A 21,297-nucleotide genomic window follows, 5' to 3' on the forward strand; every position below is an offset into this window, starting at 1 on the left:
AAATAAATTATTTATTTAAATCCTAATAAAAATAAAATGATTTTGTTTTGGGTATGAAAAGACAGAAAAAATTATTCGTTGGTCAATATTTTTAAATTCATTAAATAAATTTTATTACAAGGAAAATATTTTAATAATAATAATAATAATAATAATAATAATAAATATAAGGGTTTTAAAGTAATTAGTGAGGAGAATAAAAAGTGGAGTAAAATCCATGACTTTTGTCAGTTTTTTTTCTTTAAAATTTAAGGGATACTTTTGTATTTTTTTTTTTTTTTTGAGAAAAAAAAGTATGAGAATGATATAGTATTGCGAAAAAAAGGGTGAGAGTATCGGGGGAGAAGAGAGGAGAGAGAGAGAGAGAGAGAGAGAGAGAGAGAAGAGGAGAATAGAGAGGAGGGGGAGGTTTGATCGAGTCATTTGAGAAATCTAGAAAGTGGGGGGAGAGGGGGTGGGGGTGGGGGGAGAGATGGAAATGAATGATCACGGCGCGAGGCATTGTGCAGGGGCACAAAGTGAGGACAAAGCTCTCTTATAAGCTCCAAACCTTATACTTTCTCCTCTCTTCTCTCTCCTCTTTTCCCTCTTCTCTCGCCATTTCCTCACCACTCTCTCTCTCTCTCTCTCTCTCTCTCATATCTTTCCTTCGTCTCCCCATTTTTCTCTCTTTGGATCTCACCTCTTCAGCTCTCAATTAAGGGTTTGCTCTTTTATTCTCTCTATCTCTCTCGCGGCTTCCTCATTTCTGTTTCTCATCATTTGGATCTGCCCAAAAGGCTTCTTCCTTTCTTTCTGGATTTCCTCTGCGGAGCGGTCTGGGAGAACTAGGGTTTGGAGTTTCGTTTCACTTCCTTTGAATTCTGTTCTATTTTTCACTCGTCTTTTTCTTTTTTCCTTTTTTTTTGTTTGCGTTTTTTGTTTTTGTTTTTGTTTTTTTTTTTTTTTTTGTGATTCTAATCTGGATTTATTGAATGTTGTTTCATCTGGTTTCTGCTAGGGTTTCGTGCTGTTTTTCGATCTTAGTGGTGATGGATTCGTTTTGATTCCATAATTTGACTCTGTTTTCTCTCTCTCTCTCTTTTCTCTCTCCCTCCAGGTCTCCCATTTTTTTTTCCGTGTTTTGAGCTCATCGCAGTTCGTCGTTTCAGGCGCTGTGTCTGAGTTTTTTCTTGTGGATCGCTGACTGGTGTTCGGGGTTCGGTGTTTTGATTTGGCTTCTGCAGCGTCTTTTTGTGATTCAGGTAATCCCTTGTCTTGTCCTGTCCTGAACTGGGTATTGCTTTCATTTTGATCTTTGCAGTTGTTGATTCTGTAATGCTATGATTTGCATTCTCATGTTTATTGTAAACTTTTTGGCTCGTGGGTAGTAAGAAGTCTTAATTGCTGATGATTATTATGTTTTGGCTTTATCTTTTGTGCGATGGGACTATTTTATATTCAAATTGTGTGGGAAATTCATCTATTTATTTGCTTCCAAACAAGGTAAAAAGGTTTGATTCAAAAGAGATGAATGCCATTTTTTTTTTTTTTTTTTTTTTAACTTTTTTGGGTTAGAAGGAAATCTACAGTGTTTTTTTCGGAGGTCATAATTCCTCCATGGTTTGTGAATTTAAACCTCACTGAATTTGTTACTTTTTGTGGTCCATTTCCAAGTCTTTATTTGTTGGTTTGCTTTTATGATCCCCAATTTAATTTTCTTTCTATTTATAGATTTAATAATTTCTAATTGGTTATGGGTTTTGTTTGGATTTAAGTTATGAAGCCATTTAGATAATGGTATTGGCAGTGTACTTTTAGCTTCATGCCATTATTTGCGCTGCAAAGGTAGTTTATGGATGTGTGTGTGGGGGGTGGGGGAAGGAAGTGTGAGTATCTGAAAGTGGAGTGTGAATGTTGGTGGCCTTTTCACTGCAAAAGTTGTTTATGGATTTATGGTAGAGAGTGCAAGTATTGGAAAGTGAAGTGCAAATGTTGCTGGACTTATATTTGTCGGTTCTGTTTGTTGTGTTTAAATTTGTTTCTTATTCCTTTAGTAGCCGGGGTGTCGGCCTTTTGGATGAATGGTCATCAGCTATTAGTGGGATTTGGTGTGTGATTGCAGTTAAAGAGATGAGTCACTTGACAAATGAGAGCGAAGATGGAATGCTCTCAAAGGACCAAACAGGGTCCCCATTGATTGATGAAGGCAACAGCAGCGGAAGTGCAGGTGGGGGAATTGTTCTGAAGAAAGGACCATGGACGTCTTCGGAAGACGCAATCTTGGTGGAATATGTGAAGAAACATGGTGAAGGAAACTGGAATGCAGTTCAGAAGCATTCTGGCCTTTTTCGGTGTGGGAAAAGTTGCCGTTTAAGGTGGGCTAATCACCTTAGACCAAATCTGAAAAAGGGAGCATTCACTGCAGAAGAAGAAAGGCTGATAATTGAACTTCATGCGAAGATGGGCAACAAGTGGGCACGGATGGCTGCACATGTAAGTATATAATCCACTTCCTTTGAGTATTATGTTGTTATACTCTTTTTCCTTTCATTATTTTTTATTTTATGTGAATAGTCGTATAAAAAAATATGAAACATGCCATCTGGAATTTCAGTCTTAGTTTTTGTTTGTGATTAAAAAAAGAAAAAAAAGTAAATATGCATGAGAACAATTATACTGTTGTGGGATTAATTTTCTATATGGCTTTGTCATCATATGCACTAGTTAACGAAATAAAAAATGACATGTTGTTGGAGTTGGATCACTTTAGCGGGAGCCTGACCTTGTTATGGCTGTTCCAGCATGTGCATATGAGTATGTTAGTTGTCGGGGTTTGAAAGTTTCTATTTCACTCATTTAGGTTTAGACATTTCCCTCTCTCCCCATTCTTTTGCTGAAGTAAATTATACCATGGTGGGATTAATTTTCTATGTGGATTTGTCATCATGTGCACCCGTTAACAAATTACGAAAGGAACTTCGACATGTTGTCGGACTTGGATCACTTTGGTGGGAACACGGCCTTTGTCATGGTTGTACGTGACCTTTGACAAGGTTGTACACGACCTTTGTCATGGTTGTTCTAGCATGTGTCTTCCAATAGCTAATAACCCTTTGCTATTATAAGTACGTTACTCGTTGGGGTTTGGAAGTTTTTATTTCACTCATTAAGGTTTAGATATTTGCCTTTCTCTCTTTTGTTTGCTAAAGTAAGTCGACTTTAGATAAGTGCTTTTGGTTTGATGCAGGAATTTTTTTATTTATTTTTCCATTCCTGTAGATTAGTTTGCAGGTATAAGTTACTAGTGTATTTCTGAATTTTTTTCAAGGTCTATTTCAGTGTCACAGAAGACATTACCATTCTTTGCAATATAAAGTCCTGATTTTAAGAATCCATATTTGATCATGTTTTGATAATGGTGCCACTTTTGTACGTCAACTTCCCTGTCTTCTTCCCGAACCTAACCAACCAACAGACTATACCTACCCCTTAAACCTAGATAGATATTTGAGAAGTTTATAGAAACCCTTACAACTGATGCTTAATAATTATTGAGTGTACTTTCCTTAGATGAGGTAGTAACTTATTTGATTCAGAATTATTGAAAAGCCATAAGGGGCAAGAATAATTTGTATGTATACAATGTTTTAAAAGGTTAAAGGTGGTATTGAGGCATTTTGCCTAAATGAGGCAAAGTATAAGGCATAAGCCTTAACTTAATAAATAAAAAATAAAAATAAAAGAAAAAAATCTCAGAAATTAGAGAAATACTAATGGAATCATATGAAAATTAAATAATAAGAAAACCATACAATTCATAATAAGCAAATTAATTGTATGTCATTTTCATCAGTTTATAATTTAGTTCCTCTTTGTCTGTTCTCATGGCTTTATTAAATAATCGTCAAAACCACCTTCATTATCACTAGTAGGATCTCATGAATCATGATTATATCCAATTGCTTTATTATCCTCTCCGTCAATGTTAATAACAATCAATGATTTTTTTTCTTTATATTACAATAATAAGATAATGATTATCTATAAGTTCAGCCATTACGGTCATAGTTGTTAATTGGTAAAACGTATCATGTATCATTTTTCTATTTTTTTTTTGTATTGTGTGTTGTATTGTTGCTTTTTTATTTAGTGAAAAATTAAATGGAAAAATTATGCATGCATTTACATGTATGTTGAAAGCACGAAACATAGAATAATCTAACCAATTTTGTCAAAGATATTAAGATCTTAAGATTTTAAATCGTATGATACCATATGAAAACATTGAATGCTAGAGCTTTGAAAATTTCAATTTAACAAAATATAAGTTTAATGTAGTTCATCACAAAATTCACAAAATAAACTTTTAAAATTTTTAGACATAAATTTTAGTTCCAAATTTTACCAAGCATATGTACTTACATGTGTTATTGATATATGTGTGTGCGTGTGTGTGTAAATTCACAAAATAAATTTTTAAAATTTTTAGACATAATTTTTAGTTCCAAATTTTACCAAGCATGTGCACTTACATGTGTTATTGATATGTGTGTGTGTGTTTATGCCATCCCCAAAGTTCCAACTTTTTTTATATTAAATAAAAGTTTTCATTCATCAATTACCATCATTTTCAATGTCAAAATTCTAATGGAAAATTTCCAATACTCAATATAAGAATAAATTTACTTAACTTCCAACATGATTTTTGGCAGCAAGAATGTAGATTTTCATATAAGAATTTTACCTCTCTCTTTTATGATCCATTTCTAACATTGCTGTACACTTTAAATGATTAATATAATAATTCTTTTAAGAAAAAAAATATAATTTGATTTTTTTTAAATCATGAAAATAGTTAAAAGTGTATGTATGGGTTTATTAGTATATTTAATATCTTATCATGTATCATAATATTTGCTTAAGATACTGTACTGATTGCAATATATATTGAGTTTCATAAAAAATTGTATCATATCATATGTCATAAGTTTTTATCATCTATGACTAAGTGACCAATAATTCCTTTATATCTTCTGCCCAACCTCATTAAAACCAATGAATATTGAGGTTTGGACCTCTTATAAAATGTATACCAAAAGCCCATTAAGGTCCTAAAACCTTCAATACCTTTTAAATATTTGAGGTTTAAGCCTCAATTACCTTGAGGCTATAATCTCAAGGCTATAAGCTTCAACAGGGTGAGGCTTAAAGTCTTGATTACCCTATATTAAGGCTGTAGCCTCAATTGTAATTTCCATAGCTTGCCTTGAGGTGAGCCTCAATAGCCTTCTAAAACGCTGTATAGCCTCAACAAGGTGAGGGTTAACCATACATACATACATACATGCATATCTGTTTATGGTATAATGGATTAAGGGATCAAACTGCAGTCTATGTATCTCACTAGACCTTAGTAAATTCAGAGGAAATTAATTACTGTCACAATGTATGTTTCATGACTCGGAGAAAGAGTGAAAACAATGTATTTCCCTTGGATTTTGTCCTTGTGTTTTTTTTCCTACTATATGTATATATTAGAACTGCAGTCTTTAAATAGACCTTAGTAAATTGAGAAGAAAATATTTACTCTCTCAAAGTATGCTTGATGACTGATAGAAGCAGTGACAAATAGTGTATGGATTGGATCTTAGCCTTTCCAATTTAGGATATCATCTGGGAGTTAGGGATCTAATTAATTCATTATTTTTTTCTTTTTTCTTTTTTCTTTTTTTTATACGAAGAGTTAAAGAAATAAAAAGGAAGGGACTAATTCAAATTCATTTAATGTTAATGTTTGGATAGAAGTAAATTCCGATCTGTTGACAGTGTAGAAGTTTCATTAATAACTTTTGGTATTAATTTATCAGGTTTTGAGCACGTATTCTGTGTATACTAATGGATTTGTTACCATCATTGAATGTTTAGTTTCCTTCAGTACTTAAAGATTGCTATATTTGATTATGTAATTTTGGGATATCAACGAAGATATCATTGTAATTATGACTCATCTCTTGGATATATGATTAGCCCTACTCATGAGTTCTGCCATCTTTTAATCTAATATGGTGTCTTTTGTCTTTTTAGTTACCTGGACGGACTGATAATGAGATAAAGAACTACTGGAACACCCGAATTAAGAGAAGGCAACGAGCTGGTTTACCACTTTATCCTCCTGAAGTGTGTTTTCAAGCATTGCAGGAGAGTCAACAAATCCAGAATACTGGTGGAATTAATGGTGGGGATAAAGTGCACCATGATCTCTTGCAAACTAACAGTTATGAGATACCAGATGTCATCTTGGATGGTTTTAAGGCTAACCAGGATGCCTTTCCCTATGTCCCTGATTTTCCTAATCTTTCTACCAGTAGCATGCTAATGAAAGGGTTTGGTTCTTCTCAATATTGTGGTTTCATGGCTCCAACAATGCATCGCCAGAAGCGTGTTCGAGAATCACCAGCCTTATTTCCTGGCTACAATGAAAGAAATGGAATCCCCCTGTTTGACCAGATTCAGGATGATACTGGTGATAAAATTGCTCAGTCCTTTGGGTTGCCTTATCCATTTGATCCTGACCCTACCAACAAGGACCCATTGCCTTTTGCTGGCATGCAGGGTAGCCATGCCCTTTTAAATGGCAACTTCTCTGCTTCTAAGCCCATTTCTGGGCCTGTGAAGTTGGAGCTCCCTTCACTCCAATATCTAGAAACCGATTTAGGTGGCTGGGGCACATCTTCTTCACCGCCACCTTTACTTGAGTCTGTTGATGCTTTTATTCAGTCTCCACCATCTGGGACAGTCCAGTTAGAATGCCTTTCACCGCGTAATAGTGGCCTGCTGGATGCTTTGCTCCATGAGGCAAAGACGATAAGCAGTGGGAAGAATCATTTGTCAGATAAGAGTGCAAATTCCTCTACTGTTACTCCTGGTGATTTAGCAGATAGTTGCCTGAATATGTGTGAGACAGAATGGGAAGACTATGGTGATCCTATTTCTCCTTTGGGTCATTCTACAACTTCAATCTTCAGTGAGTGTACGCCAATCAGTGCCAGTGGAAGTTCATTGGATGAGCACCCCCCTTCTGAGACCTTTCCTGGTGAGCCTATTCTTTCCTATAGTACTGAAGCATGATATGATGTTTACAATTAATATCAATTGGAGCAACTTGAATGAAAATTTTGAATTATTATTGAGATTATGAAATTTATTAACTTCATCAAACAATTGAAATATGTGCTTATCTGTTGTGATTTGATAATTCCCAAGTCATTCATGAATATCCTGTAGTTCACTAATGATTTACCATTTGTTTTAGAATTTCCAAGTTCTTCCTATTAATTATAGTTTGATAACATGTCTGGTATTGAATGCAAATATGTATTGCTTGGCTGACTCATATGTCTGCCTTTTGGTTTACTCTCAAGTTTTCTCAGTTCTTCCAGCTAGCATGTGAGTTCTCATATTGCCTCAAAGGTGGAAGGATCTTGCACGTAAACTTTATAATTTTGCTTGTTGTTCAAGTTTCTAAAGTTTTACTTGATTTGTTTTTGTTTTTTTGTTTTTTTTTGCAGGATGCAATGTTAAGGCGGAACCAGTTGACCAAGTTTGGACTCCAGATGGAGAAAAAGAAACATCGACCCAGTTGGATTTTTCCAGGCCTGATGTTTTACTTGGCTCAAATTGGATTGACCAGAGTACTGGTGGTCCCAAGGACCAAGCCATGATGAATGATGCTGTAGCGTCGCTTTTTAGTGATGATTTCGGCAACAACTACAAGAACATGGCTTCTGGAACTCCTACATCAAATCAAGGTTGGGGGCTTGGTTGTTGTGCATGGAATAACTTGCCTCCTGTCTGTCAAATGTCTGAACTTCCTTGAACCAATGCCCAACTGTATGAGTTTCTTTCAATTCCACTCATCAACTGTATGAACTTCCTTGAAACTTCTATCCCCTTAAATCATGTTGAAGACTTGTTTAATTTGGGATCTAGGGCTCTACCTTTTGGACTCTTAGAAGTTCTGATGGGTTGAGGTTGATGGTACGATGTGTATGAGTCAATGTTATTTTGTTTGCTATACTGTCTATGCCTTTTGGTGTCCTTGCATTTCAAACTAGTGTAATGCCAGTATTGGGACATGGAACTCTGTGCCAGTATGCTGATGCATGCAGACTTTTGTTATAATTGTAGAATAAATTTGCATTTCTGATGTTGAACAATTGTAGTTGTAAAATCATTTTCGGTTATTTTCTGGGTTTGATTCAATTACCTTTATTTGCTTACATTTTCTTCTTTTATCTTTATATTCAATTGACAAAATCTTGTAGGACGCATGATTAGTTAATTTGCTTTCACATTCAGGAAATAGTTTGTTGCTAGAGATTCTTTTGCGAGCACCTTCACTTGATATCATCATGGTGTGCTGCATGTTTTACTTGAATTCTTTTCCTTGTTTGTGAATCGCCATGAGAAAACTATTACAGGAATTGTTAGGAAGTCCTGTGTCCTCTTTAGGCCTTTCTATCAAATATTTCAGGGCCATTGGGAAGCATAAGAATAGTGCTGCTGCATACAACATTGCTGAAACAGGACTATGCTTGAAGACCTGACCAGTTGATGGGGAGTGACTGAACCACATAGTTGAGTCGAGTCCCCCATTATGTTAGCATTGCTTTTTGATAAAAATACTGGTTGTATTGACAATGAAAAGTGTTATTCTAATCAAAATCAAGCTGAAATTAACCGTATTGAGCAGGTATGAGGGTTAAGAGAAACATGTGATCCTCTTGATTTTGATCATTCTCAAAAACGTTTACAATTTCATTGTCTGGGGACGTATTTAAATGATCCCTCAATTGGCTGATGACTGCTGAAGACAAATAGTATAAATGAAAGATGTTCTTATGAGATGATTGTATGTGGAGGTCGGATGATATGCATTTGGTTCCAAAACTGGCATAGGGATTAAATTGTACAAGATCCCATCTCAATACTTTCTTCAGATGTTCAATTCAAGTTATCCAGAAACAAGATAGGTTCAGAAAAGGCCTACTTCCTAAAGTTTGGAAAGGTTCAGAATTGGCCCATTTCCTGAAGTTCCAAGAGGTTTTAGAGACCCTCCTTGAAACCTTCTGGATCCTCAATGGCTTTCAAAAACAATCAAGGATATGCCAAGAATTCAAAGCCATGCTCATGAGCCACTTGCTTCCTCAAATCAACCCAGTCTCCCTCTTAACCATCATCATATCATACAATGTTCTGAGTGTATTGTGCAATATTCAGGACTGTACATAATAGTATTCATTTTTATGGGCTAGGTTATCTTCAGCTATATCTGGTTCTGGTGCATCGATGCCAACACTCCATTCCAAGAACCCTGTGAATAATAGTGTTTGGACTTCAAGAATAAATGAAGGTGAAAATATGGATCTTAGAATGTAGGAGGTAGATGAGAGTTCTTGGTGCCTATGATTCCTTTATTTCATAAAGTCTTTGGCAAGGAATGGGGCTTCTTGGAACCAAAACAGTCAATTTGGACATTGGTGAGTGCAAGTGCTTGTGTTGCAAATATATACAAGTTAAAATCATCAGAAACCACCAATTTAGAGAAGCTTTGAACAAAGACTCGGTTGGGCTCAAATGAAGATTTTGACATATCAAGAAGAGAATAAATCATGATCAAGTCATGCAATTAAGGAGAGGGAGTGCATTCAATCTTAACGCCTACAAAAACAAAGAAATTTAGAACGAGAAGAAGGAAAAAAAAGAACAGTACTTTGCACCAGAAAGCATGGAAACAACCTAGAAAACATATCTTCTAAACAATGAAATCAAAAAGCATAACAGCAATAGCATACCTCAGTTACCAAATTCCTTATGAAATGCTCCTCTATTTGATACCTTGGAGAAGACATTATTGACAGTAATTACAGAGAACATGTTCTTTAAACTAATTATTAGAAGTTAGAGAAACTTATGTATCCTATAGAATCTGCCAGGAAGGGGAGATAAAATGTATAATTAGCAACCATTATCTGTCACAGAACCTGAATTTAGACATCAAACTAATTGACCATGTCCTTATAACGTAATCCAACTCCATCATGTGATATTTCTTTCTTCTTTTTACTGCTAGTAGCCAAAGAGGATCGTCCAGAACTTGTTGATGTGCTTGATCTTCTTGAAGAACTGGCATTTGTCCATGATGATAGATGACTGGTATTTGTCCAAGTTGGTGAAAGAGATCCACTCATCTGAATTGTGCTACTGAGCCTTGTAGTTTCTGAACTAAAGCTTTCTTTTTCAGTTGCTCTACATTCACCTTGTGATTCAGGGGACTCTGGATGATTACTAACTGAATCTGATAGTCCAGGGGAGAAGCCTTTGATGCTATAACATGTGTTGCCGCCCATTATATAACATAGAGCATCAACCACCTGTGGTGATACAAAATGAAGAGCAGGTGATTAGTGAGTCCCCTCGGTTTTTCTTGGTACTAGATTTGCTATATGTTTATCTATAATATTAGATTAGTGAGAAATAGGAGGAAAAGGTGAAAAAGCTTTAATAAGATTCCTAGTTTCCTTTCTCTTTGTAATCAAAATGAACAACAGGGATTTGTTTGTGCATTCTTTTTTTTTTTTTTTTCCCTTAAAGCATCCACTTTCTCATCAAAATTAAGCTAATGCAGGTGAAAGAACAAGCATAGAGTGAATAGACTTATCCTAGGCTACACATACATTTTCCATAGGTAATCGCTTATGAGGATCCTTGCTAAGACATTTTTCTGCCACGCGAACCATCCATAAGAGTTGGTGGACATCATGGGAATCCACAATCCTCTTGTCAATTAAATCTGGGTAGTTCCCTTCTTTCAGTAGTGGCCTTGCCTGCAAAATAAGTGGCAAAAAACTGCATAAGCCTCTTGAAAATTAGTAGGAAATATGAGGTAAATTAGCTATGAAAGCTCCCTTCTTTATCTAGATGTTACTTAATGGTATGCTTCAGCAACTTTAGTTATATGACTGGACTTTATAAAACATATGACTAACTTTCAACTTCTCATCTGCTTGAAATTTATTATGCTTGAGCAATGGTCTTTTCTGCAGTATGGAATTCGGTACCAGGAATTTAATAATAAGTAATAAACATGTCACATGGTTGTTACCCATTCTACTAGGCTTTTCCCTTTTAGTTCCTTGTCTGTCGTCTCCAGCCCAGTGATCAGCTGTAGCAGCACCACCCCGAAGGAATAAACATCAGTCCTTTTCGATGCTTTCCCACTTTCTGCATATTCTGGTGCAACGTATCCCAGTGTCCCAACTACTCTCGTCTCTGAGGAATGATCTGAGTCTTCTTGTTGGGTTCTTGCAAGACCAAAATCTCCTAGCTAATACATTAATTGAAGTAATGATGATTAGACTTGTTTTGTGATTAGTTTTTTTTTTCAATATAAATGATATGAAGGCTCAATGATGTAAGCTTAAGTACTAGGTTGATCATAGGGCAGCATCCAGGATGAGCCAATGGATCAAACCAGTTGACCTAATTTGAGCCATTCTGGCCATTGAAATGGATCAATGTGCTGTTGGTTCTGTAGCATATATATTTGGATTCTTACCAGTGCTTCGTAATCATGGTTTACGAGAATGTTGTTTGGTCTCATATCTCTGTGAATGATGTTGTTTTTGTGCAGATATTCTAAACCTTTGGCAGTTCCCAGAGCTATTTTGATCCTCTTTTTCCAACCGAGTGGACTGCAGCTATGCTCTGTGTCATTTCAGCAAAATCCCCTCTTAGGATAGGCTTCAGTTCTCTATAATTGTCAGTAAAATAGAACAAAACGTCTTGAATGTGATGCAAAAGGAGTATAAATTAAACTAGTCTTCTGTGTTTGGTTTGTTCTTACTTGACAGATGTTGGTCCAATGAACCATTGCAGACAAACTCATAAACAAGCAGCCTATGATTTCCTTCTGAACATGATCCCAATAGCATTACCACATTCTCATGTCTGGCCTTGCTGAGTACAGTTACTTCAGATTTGAATTCCTTCTCTCCTTGAAAGCTTGCATGTTTGTGTTGCTTAACAGCAATCTTCAGCCCATTCTTCAGCTGTCCTCCGTAGACAGGACCAAATCCACCTTCTGATAGGAAGTTCTCTGAGGCAAATCCCTCTGTGGCTGCTTGCAGCTCTGCATAAGTGAAGTCCTTTTTCCATCCAATCTTCGGCCTTCTGTTTTTGCAAACTGTACAACTGGAGTTTCTAAATATCTCTTCTGGTTGGAACTCACTCATCTGATCTGATGCGGATTGCTCTTCTGCTGTTTCTTGTTCTGTATTTGTAGTGGCTTCTTCTGCTTGGTAACCCAAGGGGGAATATCTTGTCTCGTTGAAGCTAGAACTTGAGGATTCAGTGTTTGCAAGGCTAGAACTGGATACGCTACTTTGCAGAATGAGCTGTTCACTCGATGAGGATTTAGAAAATGTAGATTTTCTTGAGTTATTCCATGGGGGTTCTCCACCGCCATCACCGCCTGGTACTTCACTCATTCTGGTTTTTCCAGAAATTGCTTGAAAATGAGGGGGAAAAAAGGATGTGAGCTACATCATGAAAGCAAATTTTAAAGAGAGTTTCTTAAGAAACTTATATATTTTTCATCCTTTTCTGTTTTCGATAGAAAAGGGTATTCTAACTGTTTTCAATCTAGAACTGTTTGGTTATTCGAATGTAGTATATTTTTCATATTGGTAATTGCTTACTCTTGCAAGAAAGTAGTTCCTCAAGGCTTCCATGCATCATTTCTCCATATGATACAAAGGTTGTTACTGGCCCTCTTAGCTCTTCAATGGTGTTGTCACGTTTCATCCTCGATATTCCACATGAGAGTTTGTCCATGAAGTACTTCTTGTCTTTCTTCATCTGCCTGTAACAAACAACAAATCCTTCCATACATGAATCTTTGGCTGCTTTGGGACCCCACAAGTATGAAGTATGAACATGTCACATGACTAAATTTGAAATATTTGTTATGTGGTAGTCTTGGTTAGGATCCTTCAGAAATGTTCAACAGAAAGTGTTTCGGATTTTGGGTGGATATATTCTTTCTTTTAAACCAAAGTTGATTCCTTGAACATAAAAAGAATAGGCATCTTTTTCAGTAGTATGCAATATGATTTCTTATGTATATGTTGTTATACTTGTTTATGTTTTTCATTGTATAGAATTAGACAAAGCACTTTTCAATAAGGCTTTTTTTTGTATAGGACACTTAATTCAGTGGCAGATACTTGCCAAAATGATTAATGTGCCACACCAGTTTGAATGCTTACAAAAGGGTGAGGATAAAAGGCTAAATGACTAGCTTTCTCTTAGGAAGAAGGGAAAAAAGGAAAGAAAAAAAGATGAATACTTGTGTTCAGTATATATGAACTTTAGATATATCTATATATATCCCTGCTTGAGAATATGACTCATGAACCTGGATGCCCAATGTCCAATGCTTGTGTTCGTGTTTTATGGGTCTAGGATTAGGATTAAGATTTGGTAAGACGGCTAATTCTATTACAGAAACAGGTGGGCTTAACTCTGTCAAACACTTTTCATTCTTTATGTGATTAGGATACATTAATAGTAATTAGATCCACAAGAATATGATCATAGTTTGGTCAGTCCAGAGGACCAGACTATTTCAAATTTGAGTTTACATGTTAATGCTAGATTGAAAGCCATTTTTCAACTGATTCAAACTGAAACATGAGAGGGATTATCATCTAAAAGTAGTAGGAAACCTTCCCTCTCAACCCATAAACAGTCCCTCGTGTAAATGCTAAAACAGGATGCATGTAGAATGATAGAAGTGAAGGCTTTGTCAACTCTAAAACATGATATATGTATTGGAATAGCTCTTGAAGTTTGTAAGGTTCTGTGAATTATCAGAAACTATTGTGCAGGGAAATACAGGTACATTCCATTCTTCATCCTTACAACTAACCTGTCAAGTACCACCCATGTAGCCTTGGCACTTTTCACAGCTTTGAGAGCTACTGCTTTTGGGGAAGCTCCTGCAAGCACACGTATGTGGAACCCGATCTGTGAAATTTTCATGCAAAAAAGTTATTCAATTAGCCATTTCATTGACTGAATATGAAAAGGTACACTTCTTTCTCAACAATTCTGCTATATATTTTGAAATTCATCTCTTTCATGTCCAAAGTCAACATTATGAATGATTTCACTATGGTTGTTTGGATGATCCGGAACCTGCTGCATCAGTTCAGTTCAGTTCAGTTTCAGTTTCAAAAATAGTTCAAAATTGGCCTAATATTTTGGAAAATTTCCATAGGGATAGGAATTAAGACAATATCGACTAAATACTAGAAAATTATAGCCATTAGTATTGGAGAAGTTAGAGCTAAAATCAGTAAAACATTGAAGTATGAGGTGAGGATTCTTGACTTTGAGGGTTTTAGAAACTGACCTTTTCCATTTCACAGTGCTTACAGATTTGCAAAATCTCAGCATTGTTCAAATACTCTTCCTTTTTCTTGGCAATTTCTTCCTGAAGGACTTTCTGGTTCACTCGAACTATTGATCTAGAATCCACCTTCACCCTATATCCCACTGAAAACAAAGGAAAATTGGAAAAAGAAAAGGGGAGGATCGCCGCAATTGTGAAGTGGGGATTGAAGTAAAAAAAGAAAAAGAAAAAAAAAAAGAAAAAGGGAAATCAATCAGAGAGCACATCATTCATCGATCTATAAACCTGCACAATTTCCCTTTTGGTATATATCATTTTCCTGGTGCTATGTTTAATATTTCTTTCTTCTTGGATTTTTCTTCTGTACTCAAAAGAAAAAAAAGGCATGAATTCTTACGTATTTTCCTACCTCCCATGAAAGAAAACGTACAAGGATTATTAACCTGGTGAAGAACTCCGAGGAGTGTAAGGTCATCTCCAGGCTTAAGTGTTAAGTCATGGAGAATCCCAATGATTGCTCTTGAACTAACATCTCTGGATGCATCCTGGACCACCACCACTTTCTGGGCTTCTCTCGACATGATTTATCTGGTTGAAACTTTGTAACTAGGACTGAAAGTAAGCACACTTATAGATTTCTATACAATCAGTTTTCTCGGTTTCTTCCTTTGATAATGCCTTTAATATTCTTAAAAATATGTATAAATGTAGCTATATTTTGAGAAAAAACACAGGAAAAACACGCCATGGAGGTTCTGGTTATGGTCTGGTTATAACGAATTCATTGAGTATGATTTTCTGATACCATGAAAGGAGAACTCCACTCAGAAGGACGTATGTAATGGATGAAAAAAAAGTCAGAAAATGATGGAAAAAAATCATAAGAACTCGCAACTATCAGGAACTCTTCATTTGATTAGATTCTACTTCTAACAACATTGGGGTGGAAAGGGTGGTGGTGAATCTAGGCATCTTTAGTGTTAGTTCAAGAGCATATTCTGAGATGCGAGCCTCGGGTCTCTCAAGTTTTTTATGCTGTTGGGGAGGATCTCTTATTGTTTATGATTGGAATTGTTAATCCCTATGCTTAATTCAATACATTGTAGCATCGTGGAATCAAAATAAGCCATTGGATTACAAGGAACTGATCTTGGCAGCTCAATATATTCAATAAAGAAACCTGCAAGTTCCTTTTCTGTGTTGAATATTGCATTATGGTGCCCAAAAGGCATGGCCAAGTACATTGTTTTGTTTTGTCTGCAGATTAGGCTGAGGAACCAATGTTTTGAGAAGTTTGTCATTGTGGGTAAGTGGGTTTTCCTTTTTTTATTGCTTCCTTGCTTGGTTTCTTTGTGATAACTGATAGCTACTTTGTTCACCATGGTTGGACATGACAATGAGCTTTGGAGTCCAGCCTGGTTTGGGCTGTTTATAATGAGTTTGATTTGGTGGGTTGTCTCTGTTCTTTACCAAGTGTTTTGTTGTGTTAAAAGACCTGAAACAGTGACATAACTATTATGTAAATATAGGGTTCAAGGTCCTCTGAAATTTTTGGGTTTAAGTACTATGTTGAACCCTATAAAACCAGGGATGCCTTCAGTTGGAAATTGGAATCTCTTGTTGTAGGGCCAAGGGGACCTAAACCATGTTGTGCTAGCATGAAATTTTGGAGCTCCAACCCACCTTTTGATTAGTTCTAGTTGTTAGTGTTGGGATTCGTAATCAAACCTTAAAACCATGATGAGGGGCTTCTGCTCCAAAATTATGTGCCTAAGATGTTTCCAAATGGCTCCATTTGGAGGGGACTAATAGCCCAATCGAGGGTGATTTTGATTAAAATGCTTTTAGTTTGTAGAACTAATTCAAAAGGTGATTTTTGGAAGAATTATCCACCAAGTGATTTTCTATGAATCACTTAAAGTGATTCTCCATGTTTTTCAAATGATTTTAAAAAGTTTGTAAAACATTTAGAGTTTGTTTGATAGTCATTTTTGGAAATATTTTTAATATTTCTAATATTTGAAATTTTTTATCTTTTAAATATTAAAAATGTTAAACACATTTTTTAAAATCACTATTAAACGTACACTTAATCTTTATAAAAAAAAATACTTTCAAGCATTAAAAAACGCTTTCAAGTATTACTTTATTTGGACGTCTAATCTTGATTATATGTAAAGTTAACTTTAAAAATTAATTTAATGTAATTTTTATTTTTAGGTTTTAAATATAATAATAATAATAATAATAATAAAACACTTTTAAAAAAAATAAGTCATAAAAAATTATAATATTTTAATTATTTATAAAATATATTTATTTTAATATAATTAAAAATTTATAAAAATAACTTTAAAAATTTTTAAAAATTTCAAATAAATAAATAAACGGGATTGGACAAGTATGAGAATTTCCCATACCGGCCTCATTCCATCTCATTTAATTTTTTAATAGGATAAAGATAAAAATTATTTTGAATAAATGGGTAAGGTTGATGTGAGCGACCCATTCCAAACCCACCCATTATAATCTCTAGATAGATAATATCTCAAGTTAGAGCTGACACGGAATTGAAAATGCAAGCAGTTTAATCATCCTCTCAACCATTGGCCACAATGAGGACATCATTTTTGCCTTGATTACTAATTCTCGACTGAAAAAATGCGTAGCTAGCTGGGATACTAAATGGGAACCATGTCTGAATAAAGTATTCATCTAGAATTACCTTAAAATAATAATAATGGACTATTGTCCATGCCATATCTGAATAGGGTAGTAGGAAAATGGACATATTTATAGGTGTATATTACTTTTAAGATAATAAAATAACATAACATATAACTATGTGGATAAATATAAATAATTAAATTTTATTTTCTTCTTGGATAGATCTTCTTAGATAACTTTATTTATAGGCCATCAAAATGTTTATTAAAAAAGGGTTTAGGGTTTAGATTAAAACCTTTAAAATCATAATTGTCTTTAGTTTTAATAAAATTATTTCTACAATTCCCAAAAATGAAATTTAATCATATCAAAGTGGAAATTATTTCTAATTTATTTTATTAATAAATTTAAAAATTAAACACTATACCAAACAAGTTTTAATATGAATAGCTTACTTGGCTAGGATGTATGAATGCTCACTTGACTAGGATTTAAAAAATGTATATGTAGATAAGTGAGCTACTGTTCAAATGCAAATTTTGTACATGAGGACTATTGTCGAAGAAATCTAAATGAATGGCTTTTTTTCCCCTCTCTAAGGTTATGTTTGGTTGTTGGAAACTTTGAGAGAAAGAAAATAAAGAGAAAAAAAAAAGTGAAAAAAAAATAAAAAATAGATTCAAAATCAATAAATTATTTTTAAATATTATTTCACTTATTTTCCTATATTATATTAAGATTAAATAATTTTAAAATGTATAAATTTTTAATTGATTTTAATTATATTTGATTTGATTTTATATTTTTTTATAATAAAATCAAAAATGACAATCATTTTCTTTAATACTTTTTTTTCTTAGCACTTTTCGGAACCAAACATAATCAAAAGCTTGTTAATTCACTTGATTCCATGAGGTTAAAAGTTTGTTTGCATGAATTTGGGAATTATATTACATGTGAGAATCAACTTGAGACTGAGGAAATCCATTCCTTCATAAGGGAGAATGGTTTCTATGAAAAACCCTCATAGACTGATTCAGGGAATTGAGAAAACAAGATTTCCTCTTTGTTTGCCCTAATTTGGCTTCACAAGCCACATCTATCAGTCTTTTGTATGATTGCCACTCACTCCACTGCTGGTGCTCCCTCTTTCCTCTACCCAACCATTTTCTTCAATTTTTGGGTCTTTTCCTCGTCTTAAACTTCATAACTCTCAGTGCTTCTATATTCTGTTGTTCTTCTTTCCCATATCTGCAATTGAGTATCTATGTGTTAATGAATGTGATTTTTTGTTGCTTGGATGGAAATTGATATATGTGATGCCATGTTTTTCTTTTTCTTTTTTAATTCAATTTGTGATAAATCACACAAATGCTTGTTTTAAAATTTGGGGTTTATTATTTTTTGTGATATGGTTAAAGATTTTTGGGAAATTTGATTATTGGGGGAATGGACTTCTTTTGTTGATCATTATTGAGGACCCAATTAGGCTTACTAAAATTATTTGTAAAGAATCGTAGTGTGGACCCACATTTTTGGTGCATCCACTCGATAGTGAACCATTTATTGGATTGTTTATTTTGAAAATCAATTTTTTTATATATATATAATTTGGAGTTGTCATTTATTTTATTTTTCAAAGAGGGAACAAAATAAGAAAAAAAAAACTCTTAAGTGACATTAAAAATGAAAATACAAAATCTATGAGTGAAGGATATGTCAGGGCCAAGTTGACCAATAGAAGGGTGTTAGACACTCTATTGAACCAAAAATAACTTGGACTCTAGTAAGTGAATTAAAACGATCTTGACCTTTAATTAATTAATCAATAGTTAAAATATAATGCCAAAAGAAATAAATATAATACAATAATGAAACATATACTCAATGGCATACCATGGTGATTTACAACTTCACAATAGAAAAGAAAGAAATCTATGAATCACATAATTGAATAACATGGATAAGACTTAAGATCAGTCAACAAATGTTTTTAATTATTTTCCCCAAGGGTTTCAACTGTAATCAACATTAAATTAAATTGATGAGTGAGTGGTCGGAACTCAAATTAGAAGATATGGTGTGTACATAGAAAAACTTGAAGAAAGGTAGTGTAAAGGAATAAAAATATGACTAAAATAAGAAATTTTGATACCAAAAATGATGCAAGTCCTATGGTATCTAAATTTCAAATATGATATTATCAACGGCAAAATGAAATGCAATTGGTGGTGCCTTGATCTCGTTCTTTGCTTTATCCATAGTTTTAGTTCTCCTCTTTAAAACCAAGTTAGAGAAATTTCTCTAGAGTCTCTCCTTAGGTTCGAGAAAAGTATTTATCCCTCTCCCCGATTACTCGCTTATCCTTATGCCCTTTAATAGCCTCAACTTCACACCAAATTATAATACTTGTTTTCCCCTAGATTTCACCATATCATCTTCTCTCACAATTCTCCATTCTTGGTTGTTTTCATCTCAAGTAACTGAAAGATGGGTCTTCAAACTTGTGCCACATGTCTCTCACAAATCCCACTATGTGACAATAGAAGATTCTTCAAGTGTCAATGGTTGACATGGAGCTGTAAGGATAAAGCCCTTAAAAGCAATTGTTAGGAACCTAGATTACTCTGTTCCTTGGCCTTGGATTAAAGTGCATGCTATTTATACCCAAGACTCTCTACATTTAACACATTGGAAAAGAATGGTTTCAAAAGCCAAAAGAAACATATTAGAACTAGAGATAGAAACTCAAACTTGTGGTTTAGATATTCTTAGATCAAATCCCATCCGATGAAGATGTTGAAAATGTGTTAGTCATCATAGATCTCATCTATACAAGTGTCTTTCATTCGATCTATTTCTTCATGGTTTTCAACATGAGAGCAGAGTGGGTTTCTCTCTCTTTCTAAAGGGTGGTTAGAGTTGCTCTCTCTGGAATCTTAAAAATATGAGCAAAAAGAATGAAGCGCTAACCCTTGAAAGGGGTTTATATAAGCTTCCCTATGGGCTTAAGTGACTTAAGCCCAATTTGAACTTAGGTCACCTAATGTAGTCCACGTAGGTCCCAATTAATTGATTGGGAGAATTGTGTTTTAGGTCCAACTGGACCCAAAAATTAACATTTGGTCTATATAACTTCCATAATTGATAGAAAGGATATATGATGTTAAAAGACCAATATATCCTTCAAATTTCTATATATTACCTTTTAAAGATATAAAATAGTGATGGACTAAAATAACCAATGACCTTTCACATAAGTTTTTTTTGTCTTTATTGTACCATTATTCATGCAACCGTAATAATTCTATTTTAACAATTTGAATTTTTCATTTTTTTAATTTTTTTTATATAAATAATTAAAAATCAGCAATATTTTCTATTTTAAATTATAAATAAAGAAAAATTATGTTCAAAAACTATTTTAGAAAATACTTTCTAAAAAAATGGTAATATGATTTATATTTTTTATATCTTCTTTTTGAAAAAACATTTAATTAAAAAATAGACTATTTTTAAAAATAAAAATTGAAAACCTTGTTTAGTACTATTTTTTATATGAAAATAATAAAAAGAATTAAATTTCATTCATTGATTATCCATTTTTATTTTTTTCCATTAGTTATTTTAATAAAAAAAATATAGTATGTTTACAATTAAACAAAGAAATTGATCGATTATGTATTTTTTGTGGGACTATCTTTTACATGAAAAATAATTAAATAACTAAATTATATATTTATTACTCTTTTTAATTTTATTTTCTTTATTTATTTTTTGTCTAATAGAAAATTTTAATATATCCATAATTAACAAAGTAATAAATCAATTGTGCACATTTTAATCTATTAAAATAAATTACTTTCTAATTTAAATAAATAAAATGAAATAAGCAAATAAATTTGGGGTTATTTATATTTTTTAACATATCTTATATCAATATTTTTTATGGTTAAATAAATTTTTTTCTTTAATTCCAAAAATAAAATGAAATAAATAAATAAATTTGGTATTTTCTAAGTGATCTTATATTCATATTTCTTATGGTTAAATAAATTTTTTTATTCTTTTTTCTTTATTTCCAAAAATAAAAGGAAATAAATAAATGAATAAATTTGGCTTAAATAATAGTTTTTAAGTAATTTCTTTGTCTTATTTTTAATTACATTTTG

General features: G+C 33.6%; 2 protein-coding genes across 10 annotated transcripts; one reads left to right on the forward strand and one right to left on the reverse strand.

Annotated features, from left to right (window-relative positions):
- Positions 1 to 430: 430 nt before the first annotated feature.
- LOC100248959 (transcription factor GAMYB) lies at positions 431 to 8,198 on the forward strand. Of its 9 annotated transcripts, none has more exons than XM_010647226.3 (5): positions 431 to 839; positions 1,100 to 1,244; positions 2,105 to 2,475; positions 6,067 to 7,075; positions 7,551 to 8,198. In XM_010647226.3, exons 3-5 carry the CDS (start codon positions 2,113 to 2,115, stop codon positions 7,856 to 7,858), a joined length of 1,680 nt encoding a protein of 559 aa, XP_010645528.1. In that variant the 5' UTR covers positions 431 to 839; positions 1,100 to 1,244; positions 2,105 to 2,112; the 3' UTR covers positions 7,859 to 8,198. The 9 variants fall into 9 exon arrangements, with proteins under 9 accessions (XP_010645528.1, XP_002275846.1, XP_010645530.1 ...); XM_019217704.2 differs by having other exon boundaries at positions 458 to 839; positions 1,152 to 1,244; XM_010647229.3 differs by having other exon boundaries at positions 458 to 832.
- A 1,312-nt stretch (positions 8,199 to 9,510) lies between these two features.
- Positions 9,511 to 15,039, reverse strand: LOC100252220 (probable serine/threonine-protein kinase PIX13). Its single transcript, XM_059741971.1, has 9 exons — positions 14,902 to 15,039; positions 14,459 to 14,701; positions 13,973 to 14,070; positions 12,741 to 12,904; positions 11,888 to 12,550; positions 11,600 to 11,748; positions 11,147 to 11,368; positions 10,719 to 10,868; positions 9,511 to 10,415 (listed from the first exon to the last, which is right to left on the reverse strand). The coding sequence occupies exons 1-9, from the start codon at positions 15,037 to 15,039 to the stop codon at positions 10,044 to 10,046; spliced, it is 2,199 nt and encodes a 732-aa protein (XP_059597954.1). The 3' UTR covers positions 9,511 to 10,043.
- Between the last annotated feature and the right edge of the window lie 6,258 nt (positions 15,040 to 21,297).

This window comes from Vitis vinifera, chromosome 13 (assembly GCF_030704535.1).
Source record: "Vitis vinifera cultivar Pinot Noir 40024 chromosome 13, ASM3070453v1".
NCBI classification, from domain to species: domain Eukaryota; kingdom Viridiplantae; phylum Streptophyta; class Magnoliopsida; order Vitales; family Vitaceae; genus Vitis; species Vitis vinifera.